This window comes from Telopea speciosissima, chromosome 1, assembly GCF_018873765.1.
Source record: "Telopea speciosissima isolate NSW1024214 ecotype Mountain lineage chromosome 1, Tspe_v1, whole genome shotgun sequence".
NCBI lineage: Eukaryota > Viridiplantae > Streptophyta > Magnoliopsida > Proteales > Proteaceae > Telopea > Telopea speciosissima.
This window is the reverse complement of record NC_057916.1, coordinates 1,060,481-1,080,132: the sequence shown is the minus strand read 5'-3', so window position 1 is coordinate 1,080,132 and position 19,652 is coordinate 1,060,481. Positions and strand designations below refer to the sequence as shown.

General features: G+C 39.9%; 1 protein-coding gene and 1 pseudogene across 1 annotated transcript; one reads left to right on the top strand and one right to left on the bottom strand.

The window, feature by feature from the left end:
* LOC122639374 overlaps positions 1-18,045 on the bottom strand; it is a 28,202-nt pseudogene extending 10,157 nt beyond the window's left edge.
* LOC122639354 (protein FAR1-RELATED SEQUENCE 6-like) lies at positions 1,023-8,319 on the top strand. Its single transcript, XM_043832184.1, has 2 exons — positions 1,023-1,129; positions 5,867-8,319. The coding sequence occupies exon 2, from the start codon at positions 5,867-5,869 to the stop codon at positions 7,862-7,864; it is 1,998 nt and encodes a 665-aa protein (XP_043688119.1). The 5' UTR covers positions 1,023-1,129; the 3' UTR covers positions 7,865-8,319.
* Positions 18,046-19,652: the final 1,607 nt, after the last annotated feature.

The window sequence follows — 19,652 nt, the reverse complement described above, 5'->3', positions numbered from 1 at the left end:
TGGTTGCCATCCTGCAATTTCAAATCACTTAATAGTTTCTGTCAATAGACTCGCAGGCTAACAAAATGCCATTGGGAACTACTAGTAGATCTAAGCCCATGAGAGCCTTTTGAACACTTTATGAACACCCAAGGTACTTTGTTCTCCAGCTGAAAAACAGAAAATAAATACTTGGTTCACTGTAAGCAGTCATTTAAACTAAAACAACACTAGGAGTTTCTTTTTCTTCCACCCTGGCCCCTTAGCTGGATTTCTCATTATTACTCTCTCCTACTGAACGACTGTCTGAAATTCCATTTCTACTGTTCTTAACTTTTAGAGTCTCATCCAACCATTGAAAGTGGTGGATGAGAGATTCTTCCTTCACTGTGGGTGAAGAAAAAGAAAGAAAGAAAAAAAAAAAAACCATTATGTTGGGCAAGTTAATCTGGATTGAACCTAGTGATCCACAGCCGGTTTTTGAACATTGGCTGAAACAATACACATTCCATTCAAACCCAACCCGAACTGGAATCTGGGTTTAGTGGATCACTAGGTTTCTAACAGACTCTGGGGTCATAGATCTCATGCAACATACCTCACCATATCCAATAGAATTAGCCATTTCTATACTCAGTAGGCAGGCACCAAGACCAAGGTTGGGTCCAGTTTGACCCAGGTCCCAGGCCAAGTCAAGAACGGATCCTGTCAGGTCACAGGTGTGCCCTGGATAACAGGATCACACAGACACATCAGCAAGGTATGGTAAGGGAGAGGGAACACAAATTTGATAAGGGTATTTTTGTACGGAAGACACTGCCCAGGTGGGGTCCCAAGTCCCAACCCCACACTAGGATTTGTACGGCCAGAGAACCTGAGAGGATAATTTTCCCTTCCGGCTGTTCTCAAAAAGATTCGAATCGAATGGTTTTCGCACAGTTTTCTCCAAGTTACTATACGCCCAGAGTCTATTTCATCATGCCCAGCGTATTTCCCACTTCCCAGACATCTCGTAGGCCCTCTTTCGTAATTGGAAACCCTTCCCTACCAAACTACCGCCCAATCTCTCTCTTTCTCTGTGCTCGAGCCTGTGTGTCTGTGTTGGTACGGTAACCAAAGTGATCCCTCTGGGTCGAAACTCGAAAGGCTGGTAATCGATCTTCTTCCACAGTATGCTGATTTTATTGATATATTTATATGTTTTTGGTCTGTAAGTGAAGATTCTATCTTAAACTTTAGGTGCTTCCTTTTGTTTTTTCCCATCCTTGGAGAGAAATAAATTATCTGTTGGCTCCTAAACTGGGTCTAAAAGGATTAGTTTAGACAGACTGGTAGATTCTGATTCCATCTGTAATTCGTGGATATGAGACTGGGTTTTGATGTTTGATGGACTGGTTTTCCAACTGGGTTTTTTTTTTGATAAAAATGCTCCTGAGTATTTGCTTCACATGTTGTCCTGGGTTTTGTTCAATTCAATGTGTGATCTTCATTTCTTTCTTTTGGTTATAGGATTATTAAATCCTCCCCCCCCCCCCCTGGGTAATTAAAATGATGTGTTTAATAACATAATGTGATTATATGGTTGAAATAAGACTTAGCTCCATACATCCCCTGACTTTAGGGTGCAGCTGGTGCTTAAACCTCTCTTAATCTGATCAATGACGTTGGTTCATCACACTAAAGCTATTGGCTGACAATCATTTGGAAAAAGCTCATCTTGCTTGGGGATTGGAGACACTTAGAAATATAACAATCATAGTCATTAGTGTTACATGTACTGAAAATGCTTGTGGATAATGCACGTTGCTTCACCTTTAAACATGTTCTCTTGTTCTTGGAAGAACCCAAAGAAAAACTTTTTGAGCTCGGGACCTTTGTCACTACTAAGTTTAAGAACTGCTCACTTTTTTCTCTTGGGAGTTGGGACAACCTTTTAAGCTGCACAAACCATTCCTCATTAATAAAAGCCAAATTCAAGTCTAAGAAATATGTTTACCCCAATGATCATTCATGTAATGGCTGGAAATGCAATTCACTTTACCCTTCTGAATTGTGAAAATGTGCTCCTGCTGAGTATAGAAAATGTAGTGCCATATATAAGTTATTAAGCTTTGATTTATGATATTAAAGTTTCTGTTTCTATGGAGGCTCACTCTCATGGAATTATTTTGCACCATATGGGAGGAGATGAATAATATGCTTTTTCGGGATGTAAAGCGGCCACTCTGGGAGGATTTCTGATATATTATCATGGTTTGGGTAGCATGTTGGTGATGCAGATCGTATACGGATCAAGAAGAGGAAAGGGTATGGTGCATCATTGAACCAATTATTACCCAAACCAGGACATGCATGAGATTGTGGTTATTTTATAATATTAATATTTTTTGTATGGAATTATTAGATAGGATTGGTAGATTACGTAGGGGATTTGAAAGTTACCAGTTTCCTTTTCCTTGATTGATTTAGTTTCCTATTATGGGTAAAGTTGTTATTAATTCCTATTTTTAGGGGTCTTTATTTTATTTTATTTTTTTGGTTAACTGGAGGTATCCGGCCTTTGGCCGACTAATTCCCCCAGGGCTAGTGCACGACCCTGCAACACACACGAACCGGAAGATACTGGGGGCCCCATGTTCACCAGGGAGTTTCCCCTCAGGCGGGTGGCCCCAAGGGGGGAGGCGGAGTCGAACTCAGGACCTTCAGCTTCCTTAGGTCTCGCCCCTTGCCAACTGCGCTGCCCCTTGGGGTTGGGGTCTTTATTTTTCTTTATATATGATTGTAAATCCAAGGCTACGCAGAGAGAAAATTTAGGTGGATTGAGTTTGTTAAGAGAGTTGCCTGTGTGGCATGATCCGTGGTGGCTGTGTTTCCCTTCTTTCTCCCTGTGATGTGATCCTCTTTCCTCTGGTTCCTTCCCCATCTCAGCCCCTAAGAATACTGTTCATCGTGCTCTGTTTTTGGTGGTACCCCAGCCCCTAAAGTTTATTTCAAACTCCCTCATCCTTGGTTTTTTCTTCTTGGTATTTGAGGGTTTACTTACCTACTATAAGGCAACCCAGCCTGCGCAATCTGACTTCAAAAACCAGTGTGGATTGTGAAGAGCAAATCAAAGTGCAGAACTGGTTCCCTTTTGTTCCGTCAGAGCTGTTTGCTGAGGTTAAATACTCTTATTGTCTAATCTTTGGACCTGCTAAGGCAAACTTTCCCTCCATATTCTTAACCAATATTCCCTATATTCCATAAATACCCCCTAATCTTTACCTTGTTCCAGTCCCCCCCCCCTCCCCCAACCCCACCTCTTTTATTAGTTCCCTCCAAGAAGTTTCTTACAGTTACATACTCAACTTCAGTCCTATTTGCTTGTTGGTCCTAAATTTTGTAGTATTTATGGAACTGCCATTTTTTCTTTAAAATTGAGTTATTAATTATTCTTGTAGGCCCAAAGCAAACCATTTTTAAAGGTTCTGGTTCCCAGATTGCATCAGTTGTGCTGGTATTGATAACAGCTTCAATTGCATCAGTTGGACTGCTATTCATGAAAGTTTCCATGATATTCCTTTCGTATTAGGGAGTAGGATGGGGGAGGTTGTTGGATCACACCCACATGCGGATGTTGTCCGACACAAGTGACAAGTGGCCTCCTCTCCCTTCACTAGGTCAACCTCCATCAAGCTCAACTATGGTGGAAATGATAGGGCTGGACCTGCAGGAGTTGGGGGAGTAATTTTTGGACCATGAGATCAATATTATCTTGGTTATGTCTTTCCCACTGGGTATGGCAGACTTTAAAACAGCAGAAATGAAGTAATTGATTCTAGAATGATCTATCTATTCAACTCCAAGAGTGACCCAACTTGATGGTTCAACGGGACTCTGCCTTGGTTATAAAATGAATGATCTGGAATGAGACTATCCCTTAGTGACTTCCACATCCAATCAAATGGGAAAGGCATTTGTGTTTCCAAAGAAGCAACTTGTTCATTTGGAAACCAAGATCACCCAAAAAAAATAGCAGATTCATTGGTAAAGGAACAGTGGTGATGGGATTTACTCTAACAGTATTATAGAGATCAGAAGGCTTACAAAACCAGCATGAGCACCCTGATAAACCCCAAATTACAAGTCTGATCAGCCCCATATAGGTCTCCTTATGAGCTTCAATAACTCACAAATTGATCTCAATCCAATGATGGGATGGAAAGATATTGTAAGAAAACCAAATTAGCAGTAGGTTTCAGAATTAGCAACCTAGCAGTAACTTCACATCAGCACAGCTATTTATTCCCAAACTAATAACATAACACCCACTCAACAGGAGCATTAACACATATTAGATTCAATGTAAACCAATGGGCAAAATTGAAGTTACAGCACAGACCAGAAATAGCGACTAATGAACTTCTAACAGCAGCAGCCGATTGGCTTCAGAGATGGGGTTGAAAACAAAATTGCACTCAAAGGAAGGGGGTACTGTCCTCTTAAATCACTTCAGAAAAACAGGAATGGGCTGGGTTGCCGGTAATGACTCTTGTTCAAAACAGAAACTAATCCTAACATTAAATCTAATCTTTAAAAAAAATAAAAATAGAAACAACTCTAAATAGAAACTACCTAATATGCAATACTGAAATAGAAACCATGAAAAGAAAGATCATCTAAGAACCCAATCCTCTATTATGCTATCACCAACAGGCCCCACAAAGGATCTCCTAGAGTAGAGTTTAAACCACCACGCATGCACTAGGTAATTAATGTAGTAATGGGCCTAGACCTGGCCCACAAGAAGGGACCAGTCGAAGAGGGCCTAGACAGGCAGGCTGGGTCTGATAGGGCTGGTTGTAAGATAACTGGACCATTCTCCCTTACTCCTCAATCGGCCTACATCAAGTGGATAGGAACCTTGTAGGTATTGTTGGTATATTGTAATAAGGTCTACCTTATCACTTTGTGTATTTTAGGGGTTTACTTATTGTTTTGTATCAATCCCTTTGGGGTTTTACGTATGTTTATGGCCTTAGACTATTAAAATGACAACCATCATGTATCCAAAATAGAAATTTTATTTTCTGTTTTCTATCAAAATAGAAAAATTTGTGGAAAAAGTTCCCTTCACTGCGCAGTCATGAGGGAATCTCTTGATTGTAGACCTAGTTGTGCCACGGGCAAGAGTGATGTGGCAAATCGGACCATTGGATAGCTAGGAACTGGTTTGGATTGACCTTGTGTAAAATTTCACTATGATTCAATCATATATCCTCCCATGTATTGGCATAATGCCCTTGTATGTTCAGCCATCCATTCTTTCCAGTAAGTTTCATTTTGTAATTGCATTTTTCAGAGCTTTATTTTGCCACTAGGGCAACTACTTTTGGGTTGAAACTTGACATGTAAGCAGGGACCTTGGGGTTTATCTGTGCACAAAATCTCAGCCCCATCCGACCTGCCACGTGACAGATATTTGTGACATCCTTGAATTCCTTAGTGGATATGCCATTATCTGGGTTGCATTTCCTCCAATTTTTATTGGGTTCATTCATTACGAAAGATTTGGTTCTTATGAACTTATAAAATTGTTCAACCTGGCTTTAATGGGGAATTTGCTGATAGTGGGATGGATTCTTCTAGATAAGGTCTCATGAGAACATATGTCATTGTTATCTTTTCCATTAATGGATTAAGTAGTTGGTTATGTAGACTAGATCTTGGTGTAAAGCTAGAGGCAGTTATCTTGTCAGTTGTGATACCTTGGAATTACAATTGGAACTAGAGCATGATATTTACCAATTGTTTGAAGTACAATGGTTGTTCTTGTCTTTTAACTTAGATGATTTGATTTTTTGGGCCTTTATTTATTTATTTTTAACAAGCTTGTTTTGTCTTGCAGATGGAGATTGTTTCTCTTAATAGTGAGCCATTGTCTGAGGATGAGAGCAATGAGCCTGGGATAAAAAGAGATTGTGCAACACCAGATTCTGGTGGTCAAAAAGGTGGAACACTAGGGAATAAGGAGTTTGTGCCACCTTTTGTGGGAATGGAGTTTGATTCCTATGATGATGTTTACAATTTCTACAATTGCTATGCTAAGGAACTGGGATTTGGCATCAGAGTAAAGAGTTCATGGTTTAGAGAAAAGAATAAAGATAAGTATGCTGCAGTACTTTGTTGTAGTAGAGAAGGTTTTAAAAAGAAGCGAGAAACATACAACTTAAGGCCTGAAACAAGAACTGGCTGCCCAGCAATGTTGAGGGTTAAATTAATGGACTCTGAAAAGTGGAAAGTGATGGAAGTTAGTCTTGAGCACAACCATTTAATCACTCCTGCCAGTGTGCAATTCTATAAATCACATAAGAGTACAGGTACTGGAACTAAAAGAAAATCGCGTTCAGATAGTGAGGCTGAAATACAAGTAAATAAGTTGTTGCAAACATTCACCCTAGACGTGTGGAATCATGAAAACGTAAGTTTTGATGAAAGAGATGCCTTGCGATTCTTGGATCAGGATGTGAAACTGAAGATTAGGGAAGGAGATGCAAAAAGCATTTTGAATTTCTTTTGTCGCATGCAATTGATGAGTCCAAACTTTTTTTATTTGATGGATCTCAACAATGAAGGAAATGTGAGGAATGTTTTCTGGGCTGATTCTAGGTCTCGATCTGCCTATCATTACTTTAGTGATGTTGTTGCAGTTGACACCACCTATTTGGCAAATAGATATGAGATACCATTAGTGGCATTTGTTGGGGTAAATCACCATGGACAATTTATTTTATTAGGTTGTGGTTTGCTTGCAGGTGAGACAGTAGAGTCATATTATTGGTTGTTGAAGGCATGGGTTACCTGCATGCTAGGGCGCACACCATCTGTTATAGTCACGGACCATTGTAGGGCCATACAAAGAGCAATTGATGTGATATTCCCAAGAACCCATCATCATATTTCTTTCTGGCACATTATGCAAAAAGTTCCAGAGAAACTGAAAGAATTGTGTGAATATGAATCAATTAGAAGTGCATTTAACAGAGCAGTTTACGATTCTTTGAGAGTAAATGAATTTGAAACAGCTTGGGGGGATACAATCCAGAGATATGTGATTGGGAATCATGAATGGATTCAGATGTTGCATGAAGATCGCCAAAGATGGGCTCCAGCCTATTCAAAAGATGTGTTTCTTGCCGGTATGTCCACTACCCAACGAAACGAGAGCATGCATGCATTTTTTGATGGACTTGTGAATAGACAGACTTCTTTGAAAGAGTTCCTCGACAAGTATGACTTAGCTATGCAGAAGAAGCTTCAGAAAGAAGCCAGAGCAGATTTTGAGTCAATACATTTCAATCCTGTCTTAAAGACAAAATGTTGTTTTGAATCACAGCTCTCAAAAGTGTATACAAGTGAAATTTTTAAGAAGTTCCAGGTTGAAGTTGAGGAGATGTTCTCGTGTTTTAATACAACACAAGTTCATGTTGATGGTCCAGTTACAGTGTACATTGTTAAAGAACGTGTTGATGGTGAGGGAGGTAGGAGGGAGATTAGGGATTATGAAGTTTTATATAGTGCAGCTGAAGTAGAAGTTCGTTGCATTTGCAACTTGTTCAACTTTAAAGGTTATCTTTGTAGACATGCTCTCACTGTCCTTAACTATAATGGTGTAGTGGAGATTCCTTCTCAGTATATTCTTCCGCGATGGAGAAAGGATTTGAAGCACATGCATGTTCCAGATTATGGGTCCAACAGTATTGATGCCAATAGCTCATTGCAATGGTGTGAGCATTTGTATAAACGTGCCATGCAAGTTCTGGATGAAGGGTTGAGATCTAAAGAACATTGCAGAGTTGCTCTGCAATCTTTAGAGGAGTTGTTGGACAGGATTCGTCAATTATAGCCCTATTGAGGCAAGGATTCCCAGTATAACAAAACCGGCAGGATTAAATTCTGAAATCTGCAACCATTGCAAGCTGTTCATTTGGAAGCAAAAGAAATTGAGGACAAGCCCATGAAACAAGGTTCTGTAAGAGCATTTGAAGGCCTAAATACTGGTGCTGTACTTTTACATTAATTTCACTACAAACTGTGCTATATTTGTGTCTGATATTTTCCAATCTATGTTTCATAGTTGTAAAAGAAAGAGGCTTAAAGAGCACATTGGTTTTGCTGTGGACCACTGTGCTGAGGTATCACCAAATCTTGGGAACCTCATTGGCAGATGAGAGGCATCATTATGACTGGTTAGAAGTCTAAAATGCTTTGCAATTTTTTTTATGTACTTTTAATAACTCTGTAATTGCATAGTATGCAATCAGCACCCAACTAAATTAACAATTGGATCTAGCTTTTAAAAATTTAATGGGGTTTCAAAAATTGTTATGCTGTTATTTAGTCAGTAACTCCATGAATGGAAAGGTTTTTTTCTTCTGGAGGTAGGTCTTACCAATAATATATTTGTTTTGTTTTTTGGTCATAATTACCTGACTTGCCTAGGAACCTTCTTTTCAGCCTCCCCTCCCCCTCCTCTTCTTCTTTCAAGAAAATCTTTGGTTATGTAATCCTTAACCTGGTGTAGACTTTGGGCTGTGTCTGGATGGTATTTCTGAATGAGACCTGGACTTCACCCCATTGAGCCGAATCCTGTTTGTTCAAGACAACCTATCTAAACTGACCTTCCTCCCCTCTGAATGGGGGCTTTGGTTCAGATTGGTTTGTCCCATTGTTGTTTCTAATTAATATTGTGTTTGTGATATTGCTTGGGTTTAGGTTGTTTTCGTTATTCTTTACACTGGAATATGACCTGCATCAGAGAAACTCACACGTGTGACCTATCCTGCACGGTCAGCTTGAACCTGAAGCTATCCTGGTGGGTTCACTGTGATGTAGCACCACATATTTTGGATTTTTTTTTTAATACTAAGTTGCCCATGTTTGTCTTGATTATATTTTTGTGCTTGAAGGTTGTTAACAACTGCATGTTTTCTAAATAGAAATCCTTCTATTTTTCCATTTTTTGCAGCCAGTGAACATAAAATTAGGAATTAGGGTTCCAAACAGGGATAAGCAAGGGACTGAATTAAGGACATAATGAAGAGCAGATATTTAGAGCAAACCAGAAACAGTGAAATTAATTTAAGGGTCTAAATGTGAAAATCAATAGTAATAAATTCCAGGTCAGATTAGGTTGAAATTATGGTAAACTGGTCTAGACAGGTTACTAAACCTTGAAGTGAAACCCAGACTGATTTATGATTTGTCAGTCCATTAAAGGCTGTGGTAGTGATGGGAATAAATTAAAAGGTGAAAATTCAAGAAACAGGGAAATATGGTACTGAATATTTAGGAAGACAGAATGAAAATTGAACAGAATATGATGGTCTGGTACCTGTGGAAATAATATAGCAGAATAAGAGAGATATGGAAGAAGAAGGGGGGCAGTCGAGTAGAAGAGAAAACAACTAAGCAGAACATAGATAGAAGTGGAACAAGTAAATATAAAAAGGGTAAAGTACACGTACCCCCCTATAATGCACCCAATATTCCTCGTACCCCCCTAAGCGGCTCAATATTCCACGTATCACCTTCAATATTCCACGTACCACCCCTGCTTTACGCCCCAAATGCCAGATAGGTCCAATCCGTTAAATACCACCATTAGATGCCAAAATTTTGACCATTTTACCCTTTGCTCCATTTTCTTAAATCTGAAAAGACTTAATTACCCTTACTTATTTGTTGCCCTAAACTAATTGAAAATGACCATTTTACCCTTTGTTTTATTTTTATAAATGAAAAGACCTAATTGCCCTCATTTATGTATTACCCTAACCTAATTTGAAAAGACTATTTTACCCCTAAATACTTGTTCCTAAAAACCCCAAAATGCCCTCATCTTCCCCAAATCATCATCTTCTTTTACATACCCACCACCACCACCACCACCACCGCCGCCACCGCCACCACCACCACTGCCACCCAACTCGACAATTGACAATCGACAATCGATAATCGCCGGTGCCTACGCCACCGCCGCCGCTGCCGCCGTGAACTGAAGGGAACCCTTTTTTGAATAAAATCTGGAACCCTGCAAGCCTGCTTCTCCTCGATCCGACACTTGCAACAACCGATCACTGAGACGAAGAACACCTTTGCTGAGAAGATGAATGGAGACCCACGTTCGATTGCAGAAATTTCAAGTAAGAGCGACTGAGGTTTATTACAGACATATTAATACTTAAAATAAAAAAGGGGTGAAGAATATGAGAGAAGGGAGAAGATGGGATGATGGAGTTCTGGTTATGGGATTGGGGTAATCAAAGAGAAAATAAAAAAGGTTTCCGGTGTTGGATTTGGGTTTGGTTGAGTGGAAAGAGAAAAGAGATGGGTGGGGTTTGATATGAAATAAAAACTAGAAAATAGGAATTGAAGATAATGAAGTGGGTTCGGTGGAGATTAGAAGAGGGATTTCATCTCTCGGAGATGGGTTTTTAGATGGAGAAGGGAGAATAGGGTATTGGAGATTGGGGTTTAAAGATGGGAAAACAAAAAACAAATGGATTTGGTAGGGTCTCAGAAATGCAATGGAGATGGTAAGAAAAGAAATCAAAATAAAAGGAGGAGAAGTGGAGAAGAAGAAGACGATGTCGGACGAGAGTCTTCTACCCCGGCTCAGGGAAGCTTCAAGCTTTCTCGTCTCAGTGCTCCTTTTTTCTTTTACTCCCTCACTCTGCTGCTCTCTGTTTCTCTCATTTGTCTTAGAACCCAAAGCCAATGGTGGGTGGTGGCGGTGGCGGTGGTGGTGGTGGGTATGTAAAAGAAGATGATGATTTGGGGAAGATGAGGGCATTTTGGGGTTTTTAGGAACAAATATTTAGGGGTAAAATAGTCTTTTCAAATTAGGTTAGGGTAATACATAAATGAGGGCAATTAGGTCTTTTCATTTATAAAAAATAAAACAAAGGGTAAAATGGTCATTTTCAATTAGTTTAGGGCAACAAATAAGTGAGGGTAATTAAGTCTTTTCAGATTTAAGAAAATGGAGCAAAGGGTAAAATGATCAAAATTTTGGCATCTAACGGTGGTATTTAACGGATTGGACCTATCTGGCATTTGGGGTGTAAAGCAGGGGTGGTACGTGGAATATTGAGCCGCTTAGGGGGGTACGAGGAATATTGGGTGCATTATAGGGGGGTACATGTACTTTACCCATATAAAAAAGAGACCAAAAGATAACCAGAAAAACCTGATTTCTGATAGTAATGCTTCCTGGGTCCTGCAAAACTAGTACCCTGTGATAGCAGTAGCAAGAGAGAGAAAATAGGAAAAGACGGGGAAGCCAATAGGAAGAAGAGGAGGAGAAAAAGAAGAGAGAATAGGAGAAGAAATAGGATACAAAATGATGCAAAAAGTAAGCAGTTCCAGCAGGGGAAAGAGAAGAAAACAGTTTTGTTAACATACAACAAAGTATAGGGATTTTGTGAACCTGTCCTCTTTTTCTGGGGAAGTTTGGAATCCTTAAGTGATATCCGCATGAGTCTATTTCAAAAGTCTTGGTTGCTAATATTCCCTTTAGCACTCGTGAAGACTGAAGGTTGATTTTAACCAGCCAAACATTGAGGATTTTGCATAGCCATCCTTTTATTTGGAAATCTGACAAGCTTTAGGGAAATACATCCATGTGAATTAACATTTCCTTAATCAGGGAGGTCTGTCTTTCTGTTTGACTGGTTATAATGGAAAATTATTTATAAAATCTGCTACTTGTTCATTCTGTTATGGTAGAACCCAAGGGCTTGTTATCTTTCTTGCTATGTGTACCAGAAGTTTGAAACATTTTCATTTGACGTCATAGTCCTTTTTTGTCCATGTAGGAACAAGACTTTTTATGTTATTTATATGTAGTTGCAATGTTAGATCTTGTTGGAATCCATTTATGCTGTGTTTGGTGTGTGAAATGAGAAGCAAAACAATATATTTTGCATTTTGTCTTAGCTAGCATTGTTTAGAATTTGGGTAGCTGAGCTTGTTCCACCCAGGCTTAACCAAAGTCTGAGAAGGAGCACTGACAATCTTCGCAGCACTTTCTAAGGAGTCCTATTTTTTTTTGGCAGATCTAGCATGGCATAAATCTAGTTACACAATGGTGAATGACCAAGTCTTGATGAAATCTTGGATATCTCCTTTGTCAGATTATTCTCCATTACTGTAAGCCTTTTGATTAAACATGAGTTTCAGGTGGCAGACAAATGAAGTTTTAACCACCTCCTGGACTACATTGCAATTGCATTTCCCAATGATCAATATGGACTTTTGATGCTCTGTTGTTGAGAAGAAGACCTGCATTTAGGAAGCTGACAAACAATTCATTTGTATTGGGTGCACAGGTCCATCCATTTAAACCTTCCCTAATGTTCATTTTCTGTCTTATCCGGCGTTCAGATACTCTTTAAAAGATTTGGAACCAAGATCTGGCTGGAGGACAGTGTCCGTAGATTGAACTAGTCTATAATTTTTGGGTTGTAAGTTGTAACAGCTTTATGTACCTATCTGCAACTGCGAGTTATGGTTTAGGCTTTTGCAGCTATAATTGGGAACATGGAATTTTCAGTGCAACATAAATTACCTTGCAAAGGTAGCAATTCAGAATGTAAGGCTGCGATTGGTATACATTCTTGGATCACATTGTGTCAATAACAACACATTCTCAAATGTCAAAGTGTTTTTTGTTATAAATTCCTGTTCACAGATGTTCTCAGATATTGGAATGCGTGCAAGAATGAGGCCCATTTTGGAATTTGATTTTTATCCATTCTGCGTTCATGTTCTGTCAGTCTCGTGTTCTATCTCGGATTCTCGGTCCTGTGGTTGAGGAAGTCCAATATAAGTCAAGTGCAAGGATCAGCTCTTGGCAGTACCATTAGCAAGCGTATGAACACCATGAAGACTTGGATCCTCTCAGAGGCCATGTAAAGGGTTGTTCCAAAGTTAATGCCACGGTGCCACTGTGGTGGTGCTTTTCAAACCATCACAACCAACCCAATATGCCCAATAGTTGAAGTCTTGATTGATGCCAGATTTCACTGATAATTGTATTTTCCTCCCCTTTTTTGGGGGGTTAAATACACGTACCCACCAAAATGCATTCAATATTCTTCATGCCCCTTAAGTGTCTGACAAGTCTACCCGCACCCTCTCAAATTTCCATGTAACACCCCTACTTTAACCTCCTAAAGTTATTTAAGTCTACACCGTTAATTTTAGGTGTGGATCTGAAATTGAAGAATATAATATACAATTATACCTTTGCTAGGATATAATTACCAAAATACCTTCATCTTTTGCAAATCTCATCTTACCTAAATCTCATCTTCCCCAAATCTCCCCTTTTTGAAACATCTCTCAAAACCCATATGCCTAAATACCCTTAGATAGAGACTTACCGCCCGCAGCTGCAATCGATTAAGAACCGGAGAAGAAGCAGAGGGCAGGGGCTAGGGTTTTGCTCTCTAATGGCTACCACTTAGAACGAACTGTTAGCTCATCTAAACTATTCTAAACCACCGGACTCCCAGATTCATGTTGAGGATGAAACCTCTTGAACAGAACGGAAACTACCAAACGAAGAAAAAACACAGAACTAATTGAATGACGAAACAATAGATATCGAAAATAAAACAAAAATCCAGATTTTGAGTTCCATAGCAAATTCGACAGCCGCTGAGACTTATATGTAACTGCAGCTCTCTCAGCTCCATCGACAGTCCAGTTCATCCATGTGCTTCACTATCTGGTTCGCCAATGACGGAAGAGCTGCAAGGGTTTCTGATGAAGTGCAGCCCAAAATCCCAATCGCCGTAGCATTAGGAGACTCGCTGCTGCAATCGTTGCCCGCACGGAGGAAGAATGAAATCGAGGTAAAGTTGGAAACCTAAACTCCAGAAAAGAAAGTGTCGATGGTCGATGGGTCTTGGGAAGAGATAGGTTTTGGTTGGGTTTTGTTTACAGGATTTAACAGATGGGTTTTGGGAAGTGGGAAGGTTGAAGTGACGATGAGATTTTTGGTTAGTGGAAGGGAATAGAGGAGTGGAAGAGGAGTTAAATGGGGTTTTATGATTCGGTGGTCATGGATAGAGATGGAAAGAAATGGGTTCAGAAAACGGGAAAGAAATGGAGATGGAAGTGAAGAGAGGGTAATGATTTTCGCTTGGGGAGTATGAAATAGAGAATGGGGTTGGGTGGTTTCGGCTATTGCAGGTCCAGATTGAGCTTAAAGGATAAAAACGATAAAATAAAATGAAGAAGAAGAAGAGGTGCAGCGGCTAGTCATCCCCGGCTCAGGGAAGTCTTGGCTTTGTTGTCAAATCGGATTGTTCAAAGAGGGGCTGGGTAAAAACAAATGGATTTGCAGGTTTGGGGAAGATGAGTTGCAGGTTAAACCAATTGGGGAAGATGAGGGTTGGGCAAAAAGCCTTTTCAAACTATCCCTTGTAATTTGGTCAATAAAATAAAAATTTTAGCATTTAACGGCTAAATGGTGGTACGTGGAATTTTGAGGGTACGTGTGTACTTGTTAGAACCGGGGCATGAGGAATATTGAGTGGATTTTAGAGTAATATGTATGGGAAATTATCAACGACCCCCCCTCAGTTGGACCGTGGAATTAATGCCACCCCATTAAGTGCCTATGTATCAATTTGGGCCCAAAAACAAATGTGGTTAACTGTGTGTAATGGAAATGACTAAATTACCCTCTACACTAAAATATTAAAAAACAAATGATAAAATAGAAAAAAGGGTTGGGGTTTTCAAGGGTGTCTTTTGGACCATTGGATCTGAACAAATAAATCTTAAGTGTTGATTTGGAATAAAACATAAATTTGGGAATCCACTCTTCCTCTCGAAACCCCATTCCCTCCCTGACCTGCATTGCACTCCGGCAGCTTTCGTCCCCAACTCCATGCCTCTGTCGTATTTACCCTCCAATAAATCAGTAGCCATTTGTTTGTCTGGGTATAAATAATAAAAAAAATCTACGAAGGCAGTCATGGCTGCTATTAAGGGACAGGGAGACTGGCAATGGTGGCTGCCGGGGTGAGGTCGTCCTCCCTCCTGTGACCTGTGATCGCTTTAATAAAAAAAACCTGCAGAAAAGGACAGCAGGGTGATTGGTTAAAGGGCAGTGACAGAGATGGTCGCCGGAGTGAATATCTCTCTCCGGTAACCTGTAACTGTTTAGATTTTAAAAAAAAAAAAAAAAAAAAAAAAACTGGGCAGCCAGGCTGCCATAACCGTGATGCTCTCATGGGCCAGCCCCAGCTGGACTTCCCCTTTACTAGTTTTGTTGCGGTCGCCGGCCTCTCCGGTAACCTATAGATTTGAAAAAAACAAAAACAAATTCTGCAAGTCACAGGGTGGGTTAGGTAATCGAATTTGGAAGAATGGGCATTTTTTTTGGGTTGTTTTTCCGGCAAATGGACACCGATCGAAGTTTCATTGTTGTTTGCCGTGGTTTTTGAAAACCGGAGCACCGTCGGGTGAAGCCGCAGTTGGCGGCGATTTAACTCCAAAGTATCAGGCACAAGTGTTGATTCCCATCTTTCCATTTCTTCCATGTTGAATCAAACCCTAAACGATTTTAAGATGAATGTGGAAAAAAAAAAAATAGAGAAATCAGAAGAGAGCAGAGGGAAACCCTTCTTCTTGGTTCGATTCAATTTCTTCTTCCTTTCGATCAAAGGCGAGCATGAGTCCTTGGGAAGATCCATTTGAATTTTTTTTACCTAAATCTGAATCCATTTGCAGGTTTGGGAAGATGAGTTGGAGGTTTGGGGGAAACGATTTGAGGAAGATAGAGGGCATTTTGGTCAAATGACTTGGTTCACTTGTTTTAAGGAGAAGGGCAAAATAGTCTTTTAAAAAAATCTAACCTGCTCACATCACTAATTAATCCCATATTGATATATTGGGACTTAATGGGATGGCATTAAGTCCACAGTCCAACAGAGGGGGTGTCGCCAAAAATTTCCCTTATTTTTAGACATTGTATTTTCCTTCCTAATTGGTACCATTCTCTCCTTGATGTTTTCTGTGGAGAGCGCTTGTACTTTCTTCAATTTTTCACAAGATGTCTTCCATAAATAGACATGTTTGCGGCAAAAAAAAAAAATATCCATAAACAGGTACTCAGGGCTTACCATCTCAATTGTTTCTTCCATTGCCTTAGATTGACCTAAGTTGGTTAGAACAGTGAAGGCCTTCTTGTGGAACGACTCTTTATGATGAACTTGATAAAACTGTTCTTGGTAAATTTGGAGGCCGGAACTCGAGGCTTAGCTTCTACTTCATATTTTATAGGAACTATAGGAATGCACCTGCAGGAACATGGTTGCAGCCAAATTTTTTCGGCTATAAGTTACTGTATAAAATTCCAAAGTAAACCCCATATCTTAAAATGGAAAATAAGAAAAAGGGGTTGAACTCAAATTGACACTTTAAAAGTAAGAAACTCGCTCCCCCTAATAGTGTAGAAATAGCATTTCTATGGATGGTTTGGTTTGGAAGTACATGTGATGCAGCACCGTTATGGATGCAGAACGCATGGAGAATATGTGGGGACTAATGAAATGCATCGATCGAAGATGGTCAAGTAACATTCATAAATGGTGTTTAGCCATAGAACTGATGGTCTGGTGTGATCGCCTTAACTGCTTTCAGTTATGTGCTAGCTAGGTAGATAGGGTCTTGTTGTGTTCAAATCTTTTTCCTTAACAGAAATACTTTTGTAATTCATTTCGACATGGCACTATTCATAATTTGTAGATAACAATATTTCTTGCTCGCCATCCATAAGACGAATTCCTACATTCCTTTCAAGAAAGGGCAACCAAGAGATGAATTTGGTGAGGTGTCGTCAGATTCAAATCCCTCTAAAATAGGACCTTTGAGAAGACCAGCAAGCAATTCTCCAGCATCATAGAAGAATTCCAGCTTCTCTATTCGCATTGATTCATCAACCTAAAGACACAGATCACCCATATGATTATATTCATGTAAGAAGTTCTCCACCCTATTAACACAATCAGTTAACACAAACAGCTAGTGAGGTTTAATTTCAAAGGTGGAACAAGTTAAGGAGAAGGGATATATGTACCTCAACAATGCTTACTCCATACAATTCTACTTTCACACCAGTAGGAGAATGGCCTTTGAAAGGACCCTCCATGTAACCCCAGTGTCTGAACTTGTAGGCAATCACTGGAGGACCCGAATACACCTGAAGGATTTCCAAGGCAAAACCACGAGGGAATGTTGTTCTGAATGCCTCTTCAGATGACTCAGGTGTTTCAGATTCAGTTGATGGGTCATAGCACGTAAACGGTCTGCTAAGGAGGTTTGCAATAAAGCATTATACCCACCAATTTTTCCAACCTCCTCCACAGACATGGGTCTCCCTCCTGGATTTAATCACCAATATATATTTCAAATGTTTACAAATCCATTAGTGAGTTAGATAGGATTTGAAACTTAAAAGAGAGAAGTTACGAATTGGTTTTGTTATTAGTTAATACATACCATTGATGCTAAGCCTAAACTTTTGACTGTTAATTGTTTTGTAATCATCTGCGCAAGCCTTATGGAAGAGCTTCATTTCAAATGTCTTAACTAGATTTTGCACTATCTCTTCAATGGATCCACTAGGCCACTCCTACAAGAACAAGCCAAATAGTGTCAGAACTGGGAGATCATCTCTCTCCCATGTCCTAAGCAAGACCACTAATGAACGGTAAGTGGAAATTAAACTAGAATTGATATTCACTCTTCAGACTCACAGACCAAAAACCAATGGAGAGGAAAACTGAGATGGTGAAGAAATGGAAGTTATCACCTTAGATCTGTCTTCTTCAAAGAGCTTGTTGACAACATCATACTTAGGAGGAGCACCAAATCTCCATGTAGTGTTCTTCTCTCCTTCCCCATAAATATGGGACCTGTACTTATCTCCCATCACCCCCACTGCCTCAGTACCATCTGAGGAGTCCATCTTTCAATTGATGAAATCTCAGAAAGAGAGAGAGAGAATGTGAATGACACACTCTCTTATGAAAATTGGCTCTAACATTCATCTACAGTAATGCAATAATTGGGGTGACAGTCACACTATATCCTTAATCCTTATCTGCCACTTCTCAAAGTCTCACTGGATCTCGTTATCACACCACTTACGTATGTCGGCTCTTTTTTTCTTCCTCTATGAAACGAATCCATCCAGAATCTACACTCCACACACTATAACGAGTAATAAGCAACTCTTTCTCGTCCAAAAAAAATGAGATATAGTAATGGACTGGCAGCAGTGCAGCTGGTAAGGTTCATGTTTGATGGAATAGATGTATCACCTAGTTTCTGGAATATAAAAAGTCCTTACCACCCAATTTCCAGATTAATTAGATAGGGTTAGGTAGGCGAATGTATCACCAAGATTACGACTCGGGAATTTTTTTGGATTTTGTAAATTGATTTGATTGTGACTCGTCAATTTTCATATGATCACCCTTATATCATTAGTGGACTGTAGAGTAGGTTTTTTTTTTTTTTTTTTTTTTTTGGGTGTCTTTTGCGTATAAAATTCTGGATTTTCCAGCTCCTCTCCCCAGCGCCTAGGGAGTGCACAGTGAGACATCCAATGGCGCTGGGCACACAAACCTGTGTGCTGCTGGATCAGGATCATCTCCAAGGAGCAGGGAACACCCAGGGAGTTGCCAGCCATTGGCCTGTGCCACACACATCCTTAGGCGTGCGCCGAGATGTGTGCGGCACAACTCAACTGCTGGATGCCCCCTAGCAGCACCCTAGGCGCACGCCTCCCTGGATCGTTAATAGATAGATCCGCAGAATATCAAATTTGATATCCAGTACAGGAGCTGAACTTGGACTATATTGCTGGAAGAAACAAGGACAGAGGCCAATATTAGGGCAAGAGAGCTCCCATAGGAAGAGCATTTTCCCAAATTGAAAGTGTACTATCTACACAAAAACTAAAATGAGGTATGTCAGTAATTGTACACTTTCAAGGCTTCTATACATTTTCTGAGTAAAAAAAAAAAATTGGCATTGGCTTCCCATCAACTTCAAACCTAAGAAACAGCATGCAGTGTCATCAGAAATTTTTGCATGAAACGCATTGAAAAGCTATGAGAACATATAGAAACAGAACCCACCTCCATTAAATGTTGACGCCATTGAGAATACTGTGAAAGGCATGCAAATATATCCCTTCATATCTCATTGCTGCAATCAAATTTTATGATGATAGCTAGGAACTTCATCTACCTTCTTGATATGATAAACCTGTGGCTTTGTATTTGCTGTCTCTCTTACCACCGGCCAAGCCACTGCCACTGATACTACCAGCTTCAAGAAGAGAATCATGGACTTCTGAAAATTCCCTGGTCCATGAATTCAAGGGTATAAGGTAACTATCATCCCTAGAGTTCCTTTTCCTTCTTGATATGATAAACCTGTGGCTTTGTATTTGCTGTCTCTCTTACCACCGCCAAGCCACTGCCACTGATACTACCAGCTTCAAGAAGAGAATCATGGACTTCTGAAAATTCCCTGGTCCATGAATTCAAGGGTATAAGGTAACTATCATCCCTAGAGTTCCTTTTCCTTCTTGATATGATAAA